Raw genomic sequence first — 24,443 nt, forward strand, 5'->3', positions numbered from 1 at the left:
GTCTATATAGTCAATCTGAATATGAATTGTTTTCATATTCTATAGCAAAAATAAATAGATTCATTCATTACAATTTTACATATGCTAGATAGAAAATAAGTTAATTTCAGCTACTTTATTGTTGACAGGTGCACATTCATTATTGCTTTTTCCTTATTATTGAATTAGGTGCTGTGCCAAACCATTTGCTAAATTATTATTTTCTTTAGTAGTTATGGATTAAGCACAAACCTTTGTATTCTATATACTGTAGGGAGATGGGTGGTGAACACTTACACTACACACAGAACACATACCAACCACACAGCAGAGGAGAGTACTTCCTGTTATTTGTTGCCTGTGACAGAGGATGCAGTTTGGATGCGATACTGGGGACATTGACGTCAACACCAAAAGGAAATTGGGGTTTCTAACGTCACAGCACCCCATATTGCACAATACTAATGAATGTGTTTCCCTTGACGTGTGACTCTCTCACATTCGAAACAAGAAAAGATTGTCAAAGAGATCATGTTCCTCAGTCAAGTCCCGGCTCTCAGTCATCATCATCCCATTATGAAATCAGAAGTGTAGCGAGCAGAGAGATAGGACATTTCAGGTATAGTGGGCTTTTCTCAAATGTTTTACATCTCTACAACCACTGATAATTAATTGCATTTTGTCAAAGTCACAGCTGCTTTATCTTAATATACCGGCAGCACAATTCAGTCCCATAAATGTGAAATATTGATGTTAATGTATAGTAGCTAAAATATGATGTGTATTGACACTCTTCACTAAATAATTCATTGATGGTCTTTGTTAAAAATGGCTGCAGGCATGCATGCTTTGCTTTTGCAGCAATTGCCTACGGTATGTCTTATGGTGGGAAGCTCTGTCTTTCTGTCATTGCCACATGCAGGGACAATATAATGTGTAAATGGTGTCTGTGCTCTGCATGTAGATGCTGACTGTGTGAACGAATGAACGTGCGTGCGTGTATGTGTGTGAATGCTTGTGTGTGTGTGCTAGGAGGGAGGCTCAGGCAGATGTGTGATAGCTAATGCTGTCTGAGAGCAGCTGGGCAGGGCGAATAGACAAGCAATAACACAATGACATCACCCAGAGAGAGAGAGAGAGAGAGAGAGAGAGAGAGAGAGAGTGGGGGAGAGTGTGAGCGAGCCAGAGAAAGGGAGAAGGCTGGAGCAGGCCAGCTCAGATGCAGAGAGGCTAGAGAGTGAAATGAGCCTGTGTGAGTGGGAGAGGACCATACAGCACTCACTCAACAGGGGATACAGCTATTTCCGGAAGATTTTGCAGATTTTTTCCCTCTCTTCCATTGCACCTCTCCCCCTCCCCCTTTCCCCTTCCCCTCATCCTCTGTCAGCCCCTCTCAGCCTCTGCTTCAGGCTGCTCCTCCGGGCATGCTACTTAAGCCAAAGTATGGCCGCTTTCGCAACGACTCTGTGACCTCCTCCGACGACCTGATGCAGAGCTTAGCTATGAGCGGAAAAGTGGTGGCCACCCCGGTGGTCCTCCCCTCCGCCCCCAGCCTGCCACTGCCCCCCCTGCCTCCTCTGGAGTCCATCCCACGGTCCTCCTCCGCAGCCCCTGCTCTGGCCGACTCCCCCTGCCTGGACGGGGAGCAGGACGCCACCACCACTTTCTGCATGCTCATCCCCAGGATGCCTCAGTGGAAGTTCTCTAACTCGCTGCTCAGCAGGAGCCCCTCCAACTCCAGCTCCAGCAAGGACTCGGGCAAGGCTGCAGCCCCCTCATCGCAGGGCTCGCACGGCCCCAGTGGAACTTCTGCCCCCAATGGTCCCGTGGCCAGTCTGGCTTCTGTTTTGAACTCCTGTGACCCTGTGTGTGTCAACCCCTGTTCCCTACAGGCCATTAGCAGGCAGAGATCTGCAGCGGGCTCAGCCAGTCCAGGCGGCCACGGCGCAGGGGCTGCAGAGTGCACAGGGAGCCCCGGGGGCCACAGCGGATCCAGGACGGGGATGAACCGCAGGACAAGGGTGGAGGGCATGTGGCTGGGAGGGGAGGACTTCAACCAGAAGGGCAGCTTCATCCACAAGCCTTCCCAGGGCTGGCTGCACCCAGACAAGAAGATCACAGGCCCTGGGGCTTCCTACATAGTCAGGGTGAGTAACCATACATGCAGCCCCTCTACAGCTTTGTGCATTACCCAAATGTTGTTATCGTTCAGCATACCTTTGAGCATTTCTGCATTGCATTTTTTAAGGGTCGTCTTCCATGCAGTTAAATACTGTATCTATCAGCGATAATTTGACAGCTTGTTGATGGTTTCCACCCAGAGTTCATATTATGTTGTTCACAAAAAAACCTGTAGAATAGTGAATCATTTAAATCCCCTCAGTAAAGCTTTAATAAGACAAAACTGTAAGAAGATATACTGTTTGCAGTTAACATTTGGGACATTTCATTCCTTAGAAATAATATCAACGTTAAGATGATTCACCACCCTAAAGGTGTCTCTTGGATACAATTGGACATGCAAATGTCAGGCAGTGTGTTATGCAACCAATGGGTCGAGGTTGAGGAGGAATACATGATTTAATCCAGATAGATGGCTCTCTCTGCTTTGTTTGCTGTGGTGTGGTGGGGAGACTGCGTCAGCCTACAGGCTTCAGGCTTCAGGGTGGGTGGGTGGGAGGGAGGAAATAAACAGAATGGAATCGTAAACAGAACAACACATATTGCATGTGATGAATGAGAGACACACACACACACACACACACACACACACACACACACACACACACACACACACACACACACACACACACACACACACACACACACACACACACACACACACACACACACACCACCCTTTCTTCTCCTACTTTTGTGTGTGTGTGTGTGTGTGTGTGTGTGTGTGTGTGTGTGTGTGTGTGTGTGTGTGTGTGTGTGTGTGTGTGTGTGTGTGTGTGTGTGTGCGAGTGTGCTAGTGTGCGAGTGTGTGTGGGAGTGAGTGGCATGTTTCTTGATCTTAGTTTGATTGTTTCCACCTAAGTGAAATATTGGATGTCATATCATTTTGGACAGACATGCATACAATACATACAGTCTTAATCAGTGACAATGGTAATGATCTTTTTACAAATCCTGATGGTAGTGGATACGTTAGGTGTTATCACACATTTGGTCAAACTACACTTACCCCTCAAAGCCTGGTTCCTCTCTAGGTTTCTTCTTAGGTTCTGGCCATTCTAGGGAGTTTTTCCTAGCCACCATGCTTCTACACCTGCATTGCTTGCTGTTTGGGGTTTTAGGCTGGGTTTCTGTACAGCACTTTGTGACATCAGCTGATGTAAGAAGGGCTTTATAAATAAATGTTATTGAAATTTGACTTACAAATAGAAGCGTATCTGAGAAATATAGAAAACAAATGATAATATTGTCCAATGAAATAGGTCATTTTAAAAACCATTGTGTCTTTTAGTGAGTAAGATGTAATTTCCTAGTCTAAGCCCGTGATTCTGGCTCACAATGGGTTACATCCAAGGCAGACTGTTTGACGTCAATGTCAATGATCTCCCCTCAACAATTCCCTCTGCCCCTTCGCTCTTCCCATCCCCCCCTCCTCTACTCCCCCCAGCCTCAACAAAACGGCATGGCTCTTTATTAGCACAGTCTAGGCCCAAGCACGCTTTCTAATTACATCACACAGGCACCATTCATTCCTATACTCCATTACATTTAATCACAGTCATTTGTATCACACGTGGTAGGGAAGAACTAGGGTGACATAGCAGGGTCAACGAGTCCATCTGCATTAACACTGAGGAGTAGTAGTAGCAGACAGCATAGAGAGAACACTCAGCCAGGGGCTTCCCTAACCGTGCTTTCCTCACATTAACGCCTCTGACTCTGCCATGCCTAATATAATCCACAGTTAAACATGCTACACTGAGAGGAAACACCAGAGAGCATTACAGGAAATATTTCATTATGGTTGTGCCCTGCACAAGTTTTCATTAGCAGTTTGCTCTAGCCTAATCCGTTATAATAATATTTACGTAAATGGCCCCTGCAGCAAGACAGGCAGATAAGATGTGTGTATATAAGAGGCGTTGTGTCTTTTCATCCTCGCTATCAAATGTGGTGTGCAGGGAGGAGCACCAGTGAATCTATTACAGTCTGTATGACAGCAGATTTATGCTGCTCTCTGCTTATCTCTTTGTCATCATGACATACACTACATGGCCAAACGTGTGTGGATACCCCTTCAAATTAGTGGATTCCGCTATTTCAGCCACACCCATTGCTGGCAGGTGTATAAAATCGAGCACACAGCCATGCAATCTCCATAGACAAACATTGGCAGTAGAATGGGCCGTACTGAAGAGCTCAGTGACTTTCAACATGGCACCATCATAGGATTCCATATTTCCAACAAATCAGTCAGTCAAATTTCTGTCCTGCTAGACCTGCCCCGGTCAACTGTAAGTGCTGTTATTGTAACGTCTAGGAGCAGCAACGGCTCAAGCGTTGGCTGGAGTGGTGTAAAGCTCACTGCCATTGGACTCTGGAGCAGTGGAAGCTTGTTCTCTGGAGTGATGAATCACGCTTCACCATCTGGCAGGCCAATGGACGAATCTGGGTTTAGTGGATGCCAAGAGAATGACTGAATGCATAGTGCCACTGTAAAGTTTGGTGGAGGAGGAATAATAGTCTGGGGCTGTTTTTCATGGTTTTGGCTAGGCCCCTTAGTTCCAGTGAAGGGAAATGTTAATGATACAGCATACAATGACATTTTAGATGATTCTGTGCCTCCAACTTTGTGGCAACAGTTTGGGGAAGGCCCTTTCCTGTTTCAGCATGACAATACCCCCGTGCACAAAGCGAGGTCAATACATAAATGGTTTGTCGAGATCAGTGTGGAAGAACATGACTGGCCTGCACAGAGCCCTTACCTCAACCCCATCGGACACCTTTGGGATAAATTGCAACTCCGACTGCGAGCCAAGGGCCTAATCACCCAACATCAGTGTCCGACTAATGCTCTTGTGGCTGAATGGAAGCAAGTCCCCGCAGCAATGTTCCAACATATAGTGGAAAGCCTTCCCAGAAGAGTGGAGGCTGTTATAGCAGCAAAGGGGGGACCAACTCCATATTAATGCTCATGATTTTGGAATGAGATGTTCGACGAACAGGTGGCCATATACTTACCATGTAGTGTGTATCTTCTTTCCTGCACATTTCCACCCAGTCACTTCCTTTCTTCCACCGCGGCCAGCCAATCAGCCGGGCAAGTTGAACCAGCATTTGTGGTGTGGCGGCCCTGCATCTGCCACTTCAAAAGCCAAGCCACTGCAATGCAGACTTCCTGGCCTGGCAAACCGCAACTTAAGAAAGAAAAAATTAAATTGCAACTTGGTTCAACTGACAGGTAGCGACAATACAGTATATCTTTTCCACTGAGCAACATGAGCCCCTTGCCAGTCTCTCCCTGCTGACCCCTGCTTCTATCTGGAGAGCCGAGCAGCAGCAGCAGAGATATTAGATAATAAACTTTGGCTGGAGACTTGAACAGGATGTTCTCTGTTGCAGTGATAGTGGGGCCAGATTAGCCCCAGTAATATGATAGATATCCTTCGTTGATGTTCACTTCCTTGAAGGCAAGGCAGTGGCTGAGATGGCGTCTCTTTCAGAGAAGAAAGGCACATTTTCGCCATTTCTCTGGAATGTTTCTTGGAAACGCTGCATCACTGGTTCCAGGAAGGGAGTATTAGAGATTCTGCCGGGGGGCGGAAGGAAAGTTGAGAGCTCGATGGGACAGTGAATCGTGCGGAAGAGAGTGTGACAATGAAAGCATTGAGAGAGAGAAGGAGAGGGAAAGAGGGAGAAGAAGAAGACCGTCTGCCTGATGGAAGACTTCCCCAGTCTCCTAATCTGGTTAGGGTGCTCATTTAGCTCTCAGGCAGAGGAGTTAGCCTGATTATTTATCTCCCTGTCTCTGGCAGCAGCCAGCCACAACAACAGATCCAGACAACAAACTAAGAAGACATTGATTGAGCTTGAGTCAAATGAGGATGCATGGACATGAATGATAGAGCGTCGAATAAGCTCTTACACCTTTGAAAGTAAAGGGGACTACCGTACAGTATACATACCCTATCTCAGTGGATGCTGGTGGGAGGAGCTATATGAGGACTCCGTTGTGGCCTATTTTAACATCATCTAATTTGGCCTATGCCTATGATGTTTATATGACCTCGATACTGATATGGTTCAGTAACGTGGCACATTTAATGTCCAAGTATATTTAGCATACGTATCTTGTATAATTAGTATTTTTGGTGTAGTAGGAGTTGATGGAGTCCCCTCTCCCAGAGCACTTTGCCTGGTCCCCAGTGAGAGAGAGAGACACGCACGCACGCACGCACGCACGCACGCACGCACGCACGCACGCACGCACGCACGCACGCACGCACGCACGCACGCACGCACGCACGCAGGCAGGCAGGCAGGCAGGCAGGCAGGCAGGCAGGCAGGCACGCACGCACGCACGCACGCACGCACACACACACACACACACACACACACACACACACACACACACACACACACACACACACTGCTCCTCTGCAGCTACAGTTCCCTGAATACACTGAGTTCTCAGTGTTGCTAATCTAGTCATGGAGACATTATTACCACCTTAATGTGGCCATTACTCCGCCACTCACACTGCCTGCAAATAACTGGGCCTTTAGTACTATGGTATAAATGATTGTCATACATGCTATGTGTTAACCATTCTGGAAATACATGCTACTCTGTGTGTTATACATGCTATTGCCGTAGTACCATGTATCAGTGAAAAAGGCTGTCATGACAGTTCAAGTCTCATGACCTAAAGTGCTTTAATTGGATTGAGAAAAATTATCTATATAATAATACATCTGGTTGGAAATCTATCATGTAATAAAGTATTTTTCTATCTTTTCTATCTTTGCAGTACATGGGCTGCATTGAGGTGTTAAAGTCGATGCGATCGCTGGACTTCAACACTCGGACCCAGGTGACGAGGTAAGGGAGGATTGATTCTGCCCTGCTAGTGATGAGTCAATAGAACCCGATCTGATTAGAAGGATAAGGTACACAGAAGAGTCACAGTGATACCAAATCAGGTAGAAATTCACAGGCACGCCAGTCCTGCTTTTCACTGTAATGATATTACTAGCAAGGCCCAGAATATTGTGTATCTGGTAAACATTATTTTGACTAAGCCATGGATGCATGTAAATGGCACATGTGAGCCTTTGCTGTGTGTTTGTGTGACTGTGTGCACTCACACGTTTACATGTGTGTTTATTTGTGTACGTGTACACATGTGATGCTGGTGGCACGAAGGTGGCCAGGCGGGGCTCCTTGTCTGAGTTGGAGCAGTGCAAGCTTTCTTTCTTGTCTTTTTTTTCCTTTTTCTTGTTTTATTACGTTTATTTGGACAGGGACAATGTACAACAAAAACATCTCAGAAGTGAGAAGTGAGAAGTGATGCGTTGCACCAGATTATATTTTACAGCTAATTCACATCTGCAGTCCCGGGCAGGTGAACATATAAACATGAAAATAGCTCCGTATGAGAAAGCAAATTGGGAAAAGGTGGTGGTTCGTTTGGGGACGCTGCAGTCCCCCCTGGTGGAGGTTCTTGTGACCAAGGTTATTATAGTTTTGTGTTTTTTATATTCGTTTTTATTTCTATACGTTTTAAGATTTGTATTTGAAATTCTATTTAGTTTCAATTATTTTTCAGATCTACTTTACTAGTTGTTTAAGTTGTATATATTACGTTTTTATATTATTTTGTTTCAGTTTTTGTTTTAGTGTTTGGGACAGAAAGTATCCTGTGTGGGAGGCTAGGAGCCATTTACGTGTTGTATATACAGTACCAGTCAAAAGTTTGGACACACCTACTCATTCAAGGGTTTTTCTTTATTTGTACTATTTACTACATTGTAGAATAATAGGGAAGACATCAAAACTATGAAATAACACATATGGAATAATGTAGTAACCAAAAAAGTGTTAAACAAATAAAAATATATTTTATAATTTAGATTCTTCAAAGTAGCCACCCTTTGCCTTGATGACAGCTTTGTACACTCTTGATTATTTATTTTTTTATAGGGGGAGAGATGTTACTTCTTGCCACTGTCGGGTAGAAATGCATAAGGTGAAGGGTCAAATCATAGGATAGGTTAGGTTTAAAGGTAGACTTACAGAAGCGAGATGACGTAGATGTGGGAAGTAAACAGTAGTAGTGAGTCAATTTCCACAACAACCAGGAGCGTTGAAGCGCAAGGCTAAACTTCTCAGCTGTTTTGGTCCCGTAGCTACCACGTTGTAGCAGGGTGAAGAATCCATGCACATGCGCAGATAGTCTGTTTGACTGTGTGAGAGCAAAGTTTTGCATGGCGCTCATCTCAATGGGCGTGTTCGACCAGATCACTTTTGTCAAGTCGCCTTTCATTCTGGAGATAAAAACTGTCCGACTGGCTCCTACATGTAGACTGCATGAACTTTACAAAAATCATGTGATCAAAGGTCATTAAGTTTTGACTGCAGAAGACTGCAAGTTTATGCAGTTGCTCTTTACCAACTTCATCCTGCAACCATCGCCTGCATTGTGGGTGGCTCATTGCCAACGAATCATTAGGGTGTTTCAGTTTAACCCACGTGAACAGGAACCAATTTGCCGTGATATATGTGTACAATGGATATACAAATAAATGTGATATTTGAGGCTTTGTCTCACTAATTGATTGTACAATGTGTACACACATCATATTATATTATGATTTCAGTTTGTGAGTGTGTGATTTGAGGGTTAGAAACAACCTGTACGCTCTCGTTGGCTGGCCCTCGCTTCAAACTCGTTGCCAAACCCACTGGCTAGGTAAAGCTCCGCCTTATCTCAGCTCACTGGTCACCATAGCAGCACCCTCCCGTAGCACGTGCTCCAGCAGGTATATCTCACTGGTCACCCCCAAAGCCAATTCTTCCTTTGGCCGCCTTTCCTTCCAGTTCTCTGCTGCCAATGACTGGAACGAACTGCAAAAATCACTGAAGCTGGAGACTCATCTCTCCCTCACTAGCTTTAAGCACCAGCTGTCAGAGCAGCTCACAGACCACTGCACCTGTACATAGCCCATCTGTAAATAGCCCATCCAACTACCTCATCCCCATACTGTATTTATTTATTTATCTTGCTCATTTGCACCCCAGTATCTCTACTTGCACATTCATATATGCATATATATATATTCTGCACATCTACCATTCCAGTGTTTAATTGCTATATTGTAATTACATCGCCACTATGGCCTATTTATTGCCTTACCTCCCTTATCCTACCTCTTTTGCACATACTGTATATAGACTTTTTCTACTGTATTATTGACTGTATGTTTGTTTATTCCATGTGTAACTCTGTGTTGTTGTATGTGTCGAACTGCTTTGCTTTATCTTGGCCAGGTCACAGTTGCAAATGAGAACTTGTTCTCAACTAGCCTACCTGGTTAAATAAAATATATATAAATAAATAAAATACATGTTTACTTAGCCAAAATAAAGAACACATTTTATTAACAATGGCAACACTGCCATGTTGATCTGAGCCTTGCTGTGTGCGCCATCGCACGCATTTTGACGCAATCCGACGCGATCTCACGCACACCAGACGCAATCAGGACACGCAGGTTGAAATATCAAAACGAAATTTGAACCAACTATATTAATTTGGGGACAGGTCGAAAAGCATTAAACATTTATGGCAATTTAGCCAGCTAGCTTACTGTTGCTAGCTAATTTGTATAAATTATATTTTAGCACCTGGCTACGCAGACGCTCGTTGACGTACACCAGCAGTGTGGGTGCAATGATTGAATAACATGTATGTATATATTTATTTTGCAACGATCGCGCACACGACACCAGACGTGTAGTCAGCATGTAGTGTCCGATTTTTATCTGTCGCAGATGAACCACCCCTGACTTCATTCCTCGACTGTCGTTTGCAGTTTGTTGCTTTCGCTTTACCATTCAAACATGCCCGATATCTGCGGTGCAGCTCGTGGCAACGTCATCTCGCTGTCTACCTTTAAATTAGAAAGTCTGTCAATGTGATCCGCCAGATTCAGAAGTTTGAAAACTACATAAAAAAACAACTTAAAAAAAACCATTATATTCCTGCCCCCCAAAAACCTACAACTGAACATAATTTATGATGGTTTTATTTTATTTTAATTTCAGTTTTTGTTTACTTGTTTGTGACCCTGCTATTTTGGTCTGAGCAGAGGTTAAAAAATACCCTCAGAGGTGGTGATAGTACATTGTGTGTAATCTTGAACACCAGACAGATCTTTCTATCCTCTATGATCGATTGCCAGTAATCTGAGCCCCCCAACACACACGGCTTAAGTGCAGGAGGAGAGGCAGAAATGGAGTGATGGAGAGATCTATTATTGATGATGTTCGCTAATGACTGTTGAGAGCTGAGCTGCAGGGGTCCACGCGGACACTCCCCTGCCTGCCTGCTGGAATATGCCTGTAGGAGACAACAAGGAAGAGGGAGAAGAGCAGAGATTGAAAATTTATGTATTTATGACAGTGTTATGGCAAGATCTATGAAATAATGAAGTTAACAATGCTCCATTTGAATTACTTAGTAGCATAATAAGAAGCTCAATATCATTGCTTTCAGAATGACATTTGTTTACATTATACTGTTATTGTTTAAGGATGTTGAAGAAGAGATTGGGGATGTCTCCATTTTACCGTGCATTCCGGATTAATTAATTTAATTTAATTACATTTAGTTGAGGTTTCCTGTTCCGCTTCTATTTGGTTTTTCCTGTTGTGTCTTTTCTGGAGTCACTTGTTATTGGCAGAGTAAGAAAGAGCCTGACATTCCCCATGACACATCTTCAAAGACTGACTGGAGAACACTGATTATCATTCGGTCCAGCATGAGTCTGGAGGTCCTCTTTGACAGGTGTCAAAGTGTGATGGTTTTGGGCCAATATGCTACAAACCCACATGAAAAAAGACTATATTATACTATGTATATGTAAATACTATAGTGTTCACTGTAGTGTTTTTTCCTGTTAAGTCCACAAAAACACTGTAGTATGCACAGTTAACTGTAGTATGCTGTAGTATGCACAGTTAACTATAGTATAAATAATGTAGTAAAATAAAACTGTAATATATACTAAAGTAATTAATGTAGTGTTTTTGCAGATTCTAGTACACTGTAGTATTTACTGTATTGTTTTTCAGAATGTACTATACTATTGTATTTACTGTAGTGTTTTTGCGGACTGTAGCATACTGTAGTTATTTTGAAGACATTACTGTAGTATTTACTATTGTATTTTTGTTTGGTTATCTTTGATTATCATAGAAGTGGGGGATTTCTCCTTCAGGAAACTTACTGGAGAAATACTAAAAGAGCACATTTTCCATAACCTGTAGGACTGGGGTCTGAACAGATAGTTCAGAGCTCTTCCATAACCTGTAGGGAGCACAATATGGACTATACTTGGCATGTAGGTTTCTCACTTATGGGTGGCACAAATTGCAATATGGGTGAGGGGAATGGGCATATGTCAATTAAATCCTATAATATTTACTATAGTTGCGGACTGTAATGTTTTTGCAGACATTACTGTAGTATTTACTACAGTGTTTTTTTTTACTGATAATACTGTAGTGTTTACTATAGTATTCTACAGTAAGTAAGTACTACAAATGATCGAGGGATACTACAATGTGTAGTATAGTATTCTACAGTATCACTACATCATGTAGTAAACTATAGTATTTTTTTCATGTGGGATGGGACTGTACATGGCCAGGAGAGATACTGCAAACAAACCAACACTCACGTTCATTATCCATGTGTAAAGGACGTCACGCTGCTTGTATAGCGAGTACCACTTCCTCCTGATTCGTCTCACATGAGGCACGAACCCAGGACTTCTGCTTTGCTAGCACACATGACAGCCCTCCTGAAGCATCTTACTAGTCGCACCACATGAAAAGCTAGATATTTGGTAGTGCAAGTGGGGACACTTCAGGCTGAAGAGTAAGTTTCACACATTGCATGCACTAATATTCTCCCAGGCGGCGAGTTGAGTCTCTTTGAGAAGTCCTTTACTGGAGACGGCCGCTCCTGCTTTTTAAATATTTACGAGTCAATTGATAGGGGCCGGGTCCTTGACTCTGGCAGCCAGCCGCACCTGTCCCCTCTGTCCCCTGACACCCTGTGTTCCGGCTATCTCTGCCACCACACAAGGGGACATCATCAGACATCATCACTCATAAGTCCCCATGCTCACAGCCTAATGACATAGAATACACTGCAGTAGTACACCACACGCTTCTGATTGGAAACAAAATGGAGAGGAAAATGAATGCAAATCAAATAGAGCTTGATGAGCACATAAATCATCAGACCAAGACACTACGCTGTTACTTTCAATCATGCTGAGATACTTGTGTTTCTTACCCTAATAGAATTTACTGGGGAGAATTTGTTTATGTGAACTCAGCTAAATGTGATTATGATATTACGTGTTCCTGTTAGCCGTGTATAAACTGAGATTAGACGTCTGCTGTCCTGCTTTATTCCGAGGGCCTCTGTGTCCTTTGAACTGAAATGGATTGGTGACTCTTGACCTCTGACCATGACCTGAGGCTGAGGGAAGGACGACTGACCTGCTCTTTTTATAGTTTATGCAACCACTTTACCCGTACGCTGTCTATAGGATGATGATGATGATGATGGAGTACAGTTAGACTTTTCAACCTTTTCCCATGTAGCTGCTTGAAGCTGAATTCCAAATTGACCCCTGGCCTCTATCCTCTAGGCACTTTAGTTGATCTGAAAGGATTGGCTAGATGTATCCAATATGGCAAGATGCCCTTCTAGCCTATCAAAGGGCAAGATGGAACTATTACCATGATGCTCTCAGATTTACTGTTTGTAAAGGGTATGGTTTAGGGGAGATTTGGGATTCATTGTGGGGACAACTGTCTGTGTGTTGTCATTCTGACCCCTCCACCTCTCCTCTCCCCCTCTCCACCCACCCAGGGAGGCCATCAACAGACTGTGTGAAGCTGTGCCTGGGGGTAAAGGGGCCTGGAGGAGGAAGGTGAGCGAACGTATTTTGATGCAACACTAGTTAAATTGTGTATGTGTGTGTGTGATGCTAAGCCCAGGCTCTGTGCTCCTGTCCTGTAGAACATTAACAAGGCCCTGCAGTCCGTCATGGGGAAGAGTAACCTGCGCTTCGCTGGTATGAGCATTGCTGTCAACATCTCTATAGAGGGTCTCGGGTTGCTCATCCCCACCACACGACAGGTTGGAGATCTCTTCAACTAATGCAACACAAACAATACATTTCAATCTTTAGAAACCTGTTTTCCTAACAGGATAGCTGATTTGTAGATTATTTGATGTGATGAAGGACTGATATAAAAGCTGCACCTCCCTCTCTTCCTCTTTCATAGGTGATAGCACACCATCCCATGCAGTCCATCTCCTTTGCCTCTGGGGGAGACATGGTGAGAGTTTGCAGCATAAGTGCACTTTGTGCTTTCCTTTCTCTGTCTGTTTGTTGACATGGGCCGCTTGGTAGACTGCATGTCTGACTTGGTTGCTTTTGACCGCTTTCCAATCCCATGACTTCATGATCAATAAGGCCTCTAATGCAATTATATCCTAATTCATCAGAGTTTATTGAGGTTTTTCCCTCTGTTGCAGGACACGCCCGATTATGTTGCTTATGTGGCCAAAGATCCAGTCAATCAGAGAGGTATCTCCTTACACACTATTCAGTTTACTATTGTATTTAATAAACAGAAACAAAGCTATGCAGTTTCTTCCTGGCGTTAAACGCATTAGGATTTGCTGGCATTATGGTTTACTAATGCTTGTTTAACTTAAAGATATAGGTTTTTCTATTTTTTCTTGAAAATATAAGTTGTTATCCTCACAGTGGGGTTGCGGCACTCATATCCTCTATGTTCTCTTCAGCATGCCATATCCTGGAGTGTTGTGATGGTTTAGCTCAGAATGTCATCAGCACCATCGGGCAGGCCTTCGAACTGCAGTTTAAACAGTACCTCCACAGCCCTCCCAAAGCCATCCCCACCATGGAAAGGTGAGACAGGGCCACTGCAGTGAATATGGGATGATAGAGGGAAGTGAACCAGCAACCATCAGGTTTCCAGACTAACACACTACAAACTGCTCCAAAAGCCCAGACCATTGGCTGTTGTTGTAATGTGCTAACTTAGCTGTAGTCAATAAACCAACACTCATCCATCGCACACCACTGGATGGACTGTTTGACAGTGTGTACAATGACACACAGGCTTGAAATGAGCACCACAATCGACATGTAACCACATGCACCATGGTCTGTGTGCACAAGCACTGCACTCAATATAGGGTTGTGTCTGGAAAGACAAAGACTCTACACACACATGCACTCAGTGTGTTCAGTGTGAATTGGTACAGTGCAAGCATGGTGTGCTACTTAAAGCGTTGACTTGCATTTTCCACAGACACACGCTCAACTCAATATGAAACTCAAAAATGTTTAGCTCAGTCACTTGCTAGAAATGTGATATGCTGTGCTCAGATTTCAGTCCATCGAAATCAAAACTGTTATTTAAAGCAGAGTGTGTATCTCCTGCTACCAACAATAGAACCATTCAACTCTAGTGTTTAACGTTATCGAATGTGGAGGAGGTATCTGATCCCTTGCCTTGTCATATTTGGGAATTAAATTACCTCTATTCTAACCGTGTCACCTCAGGAACATCAGGACAGAAGACTCAGCGTGGGGAGATGACGAGGACTCGTTGGAGCACGACTACTACAACAGCATCCCTGGGAAGGTGCCTCCTTTTGGGGGAGTGGTGGACTCAAGGCTGAAGCCTTGTACGGCCTTGCAGGGCCACGTCCACAGCCAACCAGAGAGCAAGGCAGTGCAGGTGATTCCCCAGCCTCCAGCCTCACCACCAAACCCTTTGATATAGTATTTCTGGACACATGACTAACGACCTTGCCTGGCTTTTCAACATAAAGTCTCAGAGAAGAGAGAGAACTGTGAGCATACAGTAGCAGGGAACCCAATAACTGTCTTGTAGATGTGCAAGGTACATAATTACAAGAGATTGATATCACTCGAGATAGAAACCAGGCCTCTGGGTTAGCTAATTGGTGAGAGGAAAGTCTTGCTCATACCCTGCAGCCTATACAGAGGATTCAAACATATGGTGTCTGTAGAAGTGGAACTATTTATTACCAGGTGGTCTGAAGAGTCATAAAGAAGTACATGTCTACTATTAGTAATGCTAATGTGAGTTTTGGGCATCTGTTTTTAGATGGGTTCTCCGTCCAGGAGAGACACAGCTTCCTGCCCTTCAGGTCAGCTGTGCTATGAGCTTCACTGGGATACTGAAAACAACGGCAGCTCAGGTGAGACACCATGTGGTTTGATATGGTACTGCATGTCACAATACTGCAAGTCACAGATATTACAATGTCTGTGGATACTTTATTTTTTAAGTAAGAATATTGCAGAGAGTATGTAAGTAGCTATGTATTAGTAAACTGAGTTGTGATTGACAGGTCTGACATCAGATGGTTACCAGCGGGCAGACGGCCAGCCTCCGGGGAGCAGGGACTATGAGGAGCACCTATATGTGAACACCCAGAGTCTGGAGGGATTGGAGCAGGGAGCAGAGGACCACAGGGGGGCCAGGGGGCCAGACAGCCCCATGAAAGACATCTTTGACATGAGTGAGTCTCATCAACAGCTATCCATCCACTGAACACAGCCACTGACACAATAGAGATATTATTATTCAAGATGAAGGGAGTATCTGGGAAATAGGGTTGGCGTGTATGGAGGATGTCATTCATGTTACAGGTTCCATGTGTGTGCCATGCATGTGTTCTCACTTTTCCTGGTTCTCTGCAGGACCCTTTGAGGATGCTCTAAAGATGCACGAGGCTGGTGGTGTCGGTGGTAACGGTGGGGTGTGTGTTTTGAAGGACCAGTGGCCCAGCCCGCCCCGACGTCGTGCCCCTGTTGCCCCTACAGAGGAGCAGCTCCGGCGGGAGGCCTGGTACCACGGTCGTATGAGCCGCCGTGATGCTGAGAAACTGCTGGTCCGAGACGGGGACTTCCTGGTACGAGACAGTGCCACCAACCCAGGCCAGTATGTCCTGACGGGCATGCACTGTGGTCTGCCCAAACACCTGCTACTGGTGGACCCAGAGGGAGTGGTGAGTGATAATCACCTTCTGGCATTTAACAACAGTCACCTATTGACATCAATGCATGACTAAGTGAAAATTATACTTAAGTGGAAATTAGGATTTGCTCCTTAGAGTATATATTTTTATATGGAAATGGTGTCAGCCACTTAGCTATAGCCTAGCATTAGCATTGTTGAGTGCAAAACAATGGTATCAAAAGCATTCTTGTTAGCATCCTTACATATACGGTGACCTGCTAACATCTGTTAGCCCACTCCTCCTCGTCACTGTCAGGTACGCACCAAAGACATGCTGTTTGAGAGCATTAGTCACCTGATCAGCTACCACCTGAAGAACGAGCTGCCCATCGTTGCGGCCGAGAGCGAGCTGCACCTCAAACAGGTGGTCCGGAGGAAACAGTGACCCAGCCAGCCACGGAGGGGATGACTTTCTGGAATGGTAAGAGACAGCAATGACAGCCCAAAGTGATTGTGCTCAGCACTGCCTAGTTCTAGATTAGAATGACTGTCTTGTGATAACCATTGTTTCAGTGTGGGCAGATTATTGATACATGATACTGTATTAATAAAGTTTATGTTCTAGATTTTAGTCTTCTACTGGTCTAGTTCTCGAATATGTGTTTGAGTGATATCCTTTGAAAGTTTTCCAATTTTGCCTGTTTCACCAGGAGTCAGAGGTGTGTCCATGTAAGCCCAAGGGAGGAAGATCTTCACTGCCATATCCATATCCCCAGAATCAGAGCTTTCACTGGGGTAGGAGGACACAGGCGACTCCCTCTGCCCAGGACACAGGGGCATCGCTACAGTACTCGGCTTCCTCCCGCAGTGCCCACAACTGTCCACCATTTCCGCCTGAACTCTCAGCATGCAGTCATTAAGCTAACAAACACCTGGATGCCTCAGAACGGGAGGTAACAGACCAGACAATCACAAGGATGGAATTCTAGGTCAGAGGTCACAGATGGTCCGAGGTCAGATGACATCATCACAGTGACAAACAGTAGTTGTTCCATAGGAAATCATTATTTTCGAGTGCATGATGATGTTGCACCTCATACTGAATCTCAAACTGCTGTAGTCATGCACAGTCCCAGAATGATTTGGGTTCCCTGTGTCTTTCACTGAACAAATGTGAACATTCATAGACAAAAACATTGTAAATGATATGTAAGAAACTCCTGGCAGAAAAATATCACTCAATTGTTTCATCAGAAAGCAGTTCTTTGCTCCTCAGACTTTGGGATGCTTTAATGGACTTTTATATACTGTTCATCTGCAGCAGTAGCAACTGCACCTTCATGAGATTTATTCATATGCAATCTCAGGACCAAATTCTGCAGGCTTTAAATATCTGATAGCATATGCTTTAGAGATACAGTACTAACCAGACACAAACATAAAAAATGTGTCTATCACCTCAATATCCACAAGACTACATAACACAAAATACATGGGCAGAACTCTGAATATGAATGTGATTGTTCAATTATAACCACATACTTGTCAAAGTGTTTGTATCGGACAGTCATAGCTCATCATTGAATACCTACCCGAGTTGTGTATTATCAAGCCTATTGTATGAAGAGAGCACTGGTCAGAGCCTGTACTCTCAGAAGGCGGACTACATTACTACAAATGACTCAGTGTATATATAATGAACATCTCCTCAGTTCAGTTCAGTGCCTTAATTGTCCATGTGTTTCATATCTTTCCTCTCAAATCGCTTGTACAGTGTCATACATTCTACATCTACCACCGAAGAAATACAGTAGTGTGGAATGTATGTATGCCCTGAGAGCAAATTACACATTTTCTTGCCATGCCAAACCATACTTTAATCAATGGATAGAGTGGACTGAAAGAAATCATCCATTTTTATTGTGAAACTTTCTATAAGCTGCTGATTAATGGGGGGATACTGTATACTGTAGCACCTCCCACAGTGTGTTCTGATTGGTTGTCCTATTATGTGCTTCCTGTTCTATTGTACGAGTCCTCCAATCAATAATATTTGCAGGCATGGGCCCTAACTGATTTGATCAGGATTCTGTGTTGTTAATGGAAACATGGTTGATCAATAGATGGGGGATCCTTTGGTCTCTGCTGTATCTTTGTCTCAAAGGGGAAAGAGAGAGGACATGGCTTTCTGTGATGTTAGTATACTTTATGCAACTTTTCTAAAATGACCCCTTTGCTTTCTCAGGGCTTTCTTGTATCTACTCTTCTTTGAACTAAATGCATTTTTTGCAATAAAATATGTCAAATTAAGGTTATTCAAATGTGCCTGATTTAGGGCTGACCTCAATTAGTCAACTGGTCGATGTTTGGTCCTTAGGCTGTTGGTCGACCAATAATGTTTTAGTCGAGCAGTAACAGATATATACAGTCCATTCAGAAAGTATTCAAACCCCTTGACTTTTCCACATTTTGTTACATTACAGCCTTATTCAAAAATGCATTAAATCGTCGCCCCCCCCCCCCCCCCCCCCCCATCAATCTAAACACAATACCCCATAATGACAAAGCAAAACAGTGTTTTTTTATACATTGCAAATGTATAAAAAATACAAAACTGAAAAATCAGATTTACATAAGTATTCAGACCCTTTACTCAGTACTTTGTTAAAGCACCTTTGGCAACGATTAAAGCCTAGAGTCTTCTTGGGTATGACGCTACAAGCTTGGCACACCTAAATTTGGGGAGTTTCTCCCGTTCTTCTTTGCAGATCCTCTCAAGCGCTGTCAGGTTGGATGGGGAGCATTGCAGTGCAGGTATTTTCAGGTCTCTCCAGAGATGTCAAATCAAAATCAAATCAAATTTTATTTGTCACATACACATGGTTAGCAGATGTTAATGCAAGTGTAGCGAAATGCTTGTGCTTCTAGTTCCAACAATGCAGTAATAACCAACAAGTAATCTAACCTAACAATTCCACAACTACTACCTTATACACACAAGTGTAAAGGGATAAAGAATATGTACATAAAGATATATGAATGAGTGATGGTACAGAACGGCATAGGCAAGATGCAGTAGATGGTATAGAGTACAGTATATACATATGAGATGAGTAATGTAGGGTATGTAAACATAAAGTGGCATAGTTTAAAGTGGCTAGTGATACATGTATTACATAAAGATGGCAAGATGCAGTAGATGATATAGAGTACAGTATATACATATACATATGAGATGAGTAATGTAGGGTATGTAAACATTATATTAAGTGGCATTGTTTAAAGTGGCTAGTGGTACATTTTTACATAATTTCCATCAATTCCCATTATTAAAGTGGCTGGAGTCAGTATGTTGGCAGCGGCCACTAAATGTTAGTGGTGGCTGTTTAACAGTCTGATGGCCTTGAGATAGAAGCTGTTTTTCAGTCTCTCGGTCCCTGCTTTGATGCACCTGTACTGACCTCGCCTTCTGGATGATAACGGGGTGAACAGGCAGTGGCTTGGGTGGTTGTTGTCCTTGATGATCTTTATGGCCTTCCTGTGACATCGGGTGGTGTAGGTGTCCTGGAGGGCGGGTAGTTTTCCCCCGGTGATGCGTTGTGCAGACCTCACTACCCTCTGGAGAGCCTTACAGTTGTGGGCGGAGCAGTTGCCGTACCAGGCGGTGATACAGCCCGACAGGATGCTCTCGATTGTGCATCTGTAGAAGTTTGTGAGTGCTTTTGGTGACAAGCCAAATTTCTTCAGCCTCCTGTGGTTGAAGAGGCGCTGCTGCGCCTTCTTCACAACGTTGTCTGTGTGGGTGGACCAATTCAGTTTGTCCGTGATGTGTACACCGAGGAACTTAAAACTTTCCACCTTCTCCACTACTGTCCCGTCGATGTGGATAGGGGGGTGCTCCCTCTGCTGTTTCCTGAAGTCCACAATCATCTCCTTTGTTTTGTTGACGTTGAGTGTGAGGTTATTTTCCTGACACCACACTCCGAGGGCCCTCACCTCCTCCCTGTAGGCCGTCTCGTCGTTGTTGGTAATCAAGCCTACCACTGTAGTGTCGTCCGCAAACTTGATGATTGAGTTGGAGGCGTGCATGGCCACGCAGTCGTGGGTGAACAGGGAGTACAGGAGAGGGCTCAGAACGCACCCTTGTGGGGCCCCGGTGTTGAGGATCAGCGGGGTGGAGATGTTGTTACCTACCCTCACCACCTGGGGGCGGCCCGTCGGGAAGTCCAGGACCCAGTTGCACAGGGCGGGGTCGAGACCCAGGGTCTCGAGCTTGATGACGAGTTTGGAGGGTACTATGGTGTTCGAACGGGTTCAAGTTCGTGCTCTGGCTGGGCCATTTAAAGACATTCAGAGACTTGTCCCGAAGCCACTCCTGCATTGTCTTGGCTGTGTGCTTAGGGTCGTTGTCCTTCTGGAAGGTGAACCTTCGCCCCAGTCTGAGGGCCTGAGCGCTCTGAAGCAGGTTTTTATCAAGGATCTCTGTACTTTGCTCCGTTCATCTTTCCCTCGATCCTGACTAGTCTCCCAGTTCCTGTCGCTGAAAAACATCCCCACAGCATGATGCTGCCACCACCATGCTTCACTGTAGGGATGGCCTTTCTCATGGTCTGAGAGTCTTTAGGTGTCTTTTGGCAAACTCCAAGCGGGCTGTCATGTGCCTTTCACTGAGGAATGGCTTCCGTCTGGCCACTTTACCATTAAGGCCTGATTGGTAGAGTGCTGCAGAGATGGTTGTCCTTCTAGTAGGTTCTCCCATCTCCCCAGAGGAACTCTGGAGCTCTGTTAGAGTGACCATCGGGTTCTTGGTCACCTCCCTGACCAAGGCCCTTCTTGCCCTGACTTCTGCTGAGGCCATATCCGTAAATGCCATAAATGCTGCATGGCAAATGCGCCCAGATTCACAATGCACTTCTCAGTCCAGAATGCACGCTCTCCTGCCAATTTGTGCACATTCATTGTTTCATAACTTAATTGTGTGAATTGTTTCCATTTCATTGTTATTGTATATCAATTGTATATCAATATGTCACCATTAGTACATTTACCATTAATTCCGATAATGTCTAATCTACATGTTTTACTTTGGTTACGGTCATTTTCTTTATGCATTCAATATTATTATTCCAATCCTCCTGTTCTCATTCTCGGAGTGGAAACATTGTTTGCAGAGTGCACAACCTATGCTACACTTGTGAGAAACAAGTAGGCGTTCATTTAGCAGTTCTGTCAATTTAGTCGTTGTCTTTTGTTTAGAGCGCCCGTGTCAATGTTGAGTAAGTAGGCCTATAGGCTATCTGGCCTGTGCGCAAACCTAGTCATATTATTGTGCCCATTGGGGATCTGATAGTATTTCTGATTGGTTTAACGCACCACCACTAATGACCTGTGGAGTTTCTCAAAGTAATGTTTTCTTCACCTCAAACAGCAAGAAAACGAAGCCTGTTTTTACATCCATTGAGAATTACAATAGTTCCTCAATGTATCTGAATTTTTTCCCCAGCTCTCTCCCTTTCGATAACCACTCAGCGTGAAAGGGAAAAATGTCATGCTCTGATCCGGTGGAAACATAATACAATAGGCTTCTTATCAGTGCTTGGCTTGACTTGGACTGAAATAGGTTCCGGTACTCATTTTGGGTGCAGGTACTGTTTATAATTAGGTGCAGGAGCTCCACAATACCTTTGAGTTGCTAATATTCTTTAAGGGGAACAGGAGCTTAATAAACAGTAGAACATTTGAGGTGCTGGTATTCAGCTCCGTTGAGGTCCTGTCACGAACCGGCTCATTTCCCGTAACAAAGAGGCAACAACAAAAATATATTTACTAACTGAAGTAAAAAATAAACAAGTAACAATGGTGTGTGTAGTCAGTAATCAGTAGTGTAAGTGAGTGGTTGCAAAATAAAATACATGAATTAAACATTTAAAAAGTGAGTGGTTGCGTGCATAGATGGTGATAATGACGGATCTTGAGAGGTGCCAAAACAAACAAACCAAAAATTGACCGAGGTAAAAACAGTTTCAGGTTGGATATTCGACGGATATTCGCGCTTTCAAACCACTTGAGCAGTGGCATGCCGTGGGCCTGGGGCATGGGCCTTCAGTGAGGTCCTACACAGTCCCACCCCAATTAATCCACCTCTTATTACCATCATTATGATGCCATGGCATCATAGACAGAATACATTTAGACACTATACATTTAGACAGAAACGCAGTATAACCAGGCGTTGCGTCACCTTGAAATTGACAAAAATTGACATTTTTGGGTAAACAGTGTTTACCCAAAAACATGACACAATCAATGAATCTTTTCAATATTTCCCTATTTTTCTTCACCTTTTCATTGTGCAGCTCCGTTGCCCTGCGCGCTTGTTCGTTGAGCTGTAGATCCACTCGGGTGTGCCCAAAAGTTTTCAAAAGCACCATTGCTTGTAAGTGCCCAGCCGTACTTTGGTGTCTCGTTGCTGCCTTGGTTAGACAACTCAAGTTTGCAAAGCCAGTGTGGCTCCAAACACCAAATCGATCACTTGCAAATAATAGGCATTCCCAGCAGTACAGTTTGCAGTGCTTCTCGGAGCCTGTGAGCCATTGATAGCGCTCGTAGTTGGAACTTTGAAAGTGGCGAACGAACCCCTTTCCCGCCTGTGACAGGCTTTGTAGCATCGGCGTCGGGCGACCTCTCCTTACAATGTCTAACTTTTCTTGAAAAGTTCGTCTTGAGAATGGCGTTATAATTATATCCTCGACCAAATCGATATCTTCTCCTCCTTCCGCCATTGTGGGTTGAAAAAACAGCTTAGTAGTACGCAAATTAATTTGTTTATCAAATTCAGTTACCTAGTTCTTAGGTTCTGCATAGACCTGCCCATAGGACCTGCCTCTCAATATTGGTAATCCAATCAAAAGACGTGCACGCACTACGCCTGCTAGCTGGCTCCTGTGTAACACTGGAGCCAGCCAGCAGGCGTACAATAGCCAACTCTAAAGCTGATTGGTTGACACTAAATTTTCATTTCCATTCACTTTAAGCTACAAGTGCCCGCACTGTTGATTCTGAAGGCCTGAGGGCAGATTTTAGACCCCTGGCAACACATGATGGCTGAATATGATTGGATAAAAGATCTAACATAAAGACCAGCCCTCCAAATCTCAACCTGGGGCTGGAAGCAGTACAACCAAGAGGAAAGCTATGAAATGAAGAGTATAACTCTTACTCTGGGGAATAATTTAATACATATTTGTGGGAAAATATATTTAAAAAAAATTATATTCTGATGATGTTTAGGCCAGCAGAGAAGGCCTTGCTGGCCCTGACGGCCCACCACTGCACTTGAGCCACAGACTCCAAATAAGTGTCATGATGTTGCGCACAACATTGTACAGGTCTTATTTTCACGATTTGGACCTTAATTCGCTTTGCAAAACTAATAAACATGTGGAAATGTAAGCAGTATTTTGTATTCCAGTTGAATTAGTTAGGGAGCGTAAACAAAGTACAAACAATAGCTCCTTGGTCTGGTGACCAACTGACCTCATAGAAAGTTCAGAATGTTCAGGCCTACACATTGCACACCCTTTATTTTTTCCATTTTAATTTCACACGTTTTTACATAAAAATGTTAAACTTTCTAATTTCAATAGCTCCTTGGTCATGTGACCTACTGACTTCAAACAAGGTTCAGAATGTCCACTGACTACCCTTCTATATTGCACACCCTTTAGTTTGTCCATTGTCATCTCACATGATTTTTACATTACATTTTTTAACTTTCTAATTTCACTAGCTCCTTGGTCATGTGACCTACTGACTTCAAACAAGGTTCAGAATGTCCACTGACTACCCTTCTATATTGCACACCTTTTAGTTTGTCCATTGTCATCTCACACATTTTTACATTACATTTTTTAACTTTCTAATTTCACTAGCTCCTTGGTCATGTGACCTACTGACTTCAAACAAGGTTCCGAATGTACACTCAGTGGGCCTTCACATTGCACACCCTTTAGTGTGTCCATTTTCATCTCACACAATTGTACATTAATTTTCTATGTTTTTCACTGATTCTAATTTCAATAGCTCCTTGGTCATGTGACCTACTGACCTCAAAGAAGGTTCATAATGTCCACTGACTACCCTTCTATATTGCACACCCTTTAGTTTGTCCA

At 43.9% G+C, this 24,443-nt stretch overlaps 1 protein-coding gene across 1 annotated transcript; it reads left to right on the forward strand.

Annotated features, from left to right (window-relative positions):
• Positions 1–1,184: 1,184 nt before the first annotated feature.
• LOC120054467 (SHC-transforming protein 2-like) lies at positions 1,185–18,564 on the forward strand. The gene is made up of 13 exons (XM_039001887.1): positions 1,185–2,126; positions 6,971–7,041; positions 13,112–13,172; positions 13,262–13,381; positions 13,531–13,584; positions 13,784–13,835; positions 14,057–14,183; positions 14,844–15,021; positions 15,415–15,508; positions 15,662–15,832; positions 16,014–16,321; positions 16,589–16,753; positions 16,983–18,564. Exons 1-12 carry the CDS (start codon positions 1,404–1,406, stop codon positions 16,715–16,717), a joined length of 2,088 nt encoding a protein of 695 aa, XP_038857815.1. The 5' UTR covers positions 1,185–1,403; the 3' UTR covers positions 16,718–16,753; positions 16,983–18,564.
• The last annotated feature ends 5,879 nt before the right edge of the window (positions 18,565–24,443 follow it).

This window comes from Salvelinus namaycush, chromosome 10 (genome assembly GCF_016432855.1).
Source record: "Salvelinus namaycush isolate Seneca chromosome 10, SaNama_1.0, whole genome shotgun sequence".
Lineage (NCBI taxonomy): Eukaryota > Metazoa > Chordata > Actinopteri > Salmoniformes > Salmonidae > Salvelinus > Salvelinus namaycush.

Coding starts and splice junctions, on each gene's coding strand:
- LOC120054467 (XM_039001887.1), top strand. CDS start 1,404: ATGCTACTTAAGCCAAAGTATGGCCGCTTTCGCAACGACTCTGTGACC. Junction 15,833..16,013: donor GAAAGACATCTTTGACATGA/GTGAGTCTCATC, acceptor GGTTCTCTGCAG/GACCCTTTGAGGATGCTCTA. Junction 16,322..16,588: donor TGGTGGACCCAGAGGGAGTG/GTGAGTGATAAT, acceptor CGTCACTGTCAG/GTACGCACCAAAGACATGCT.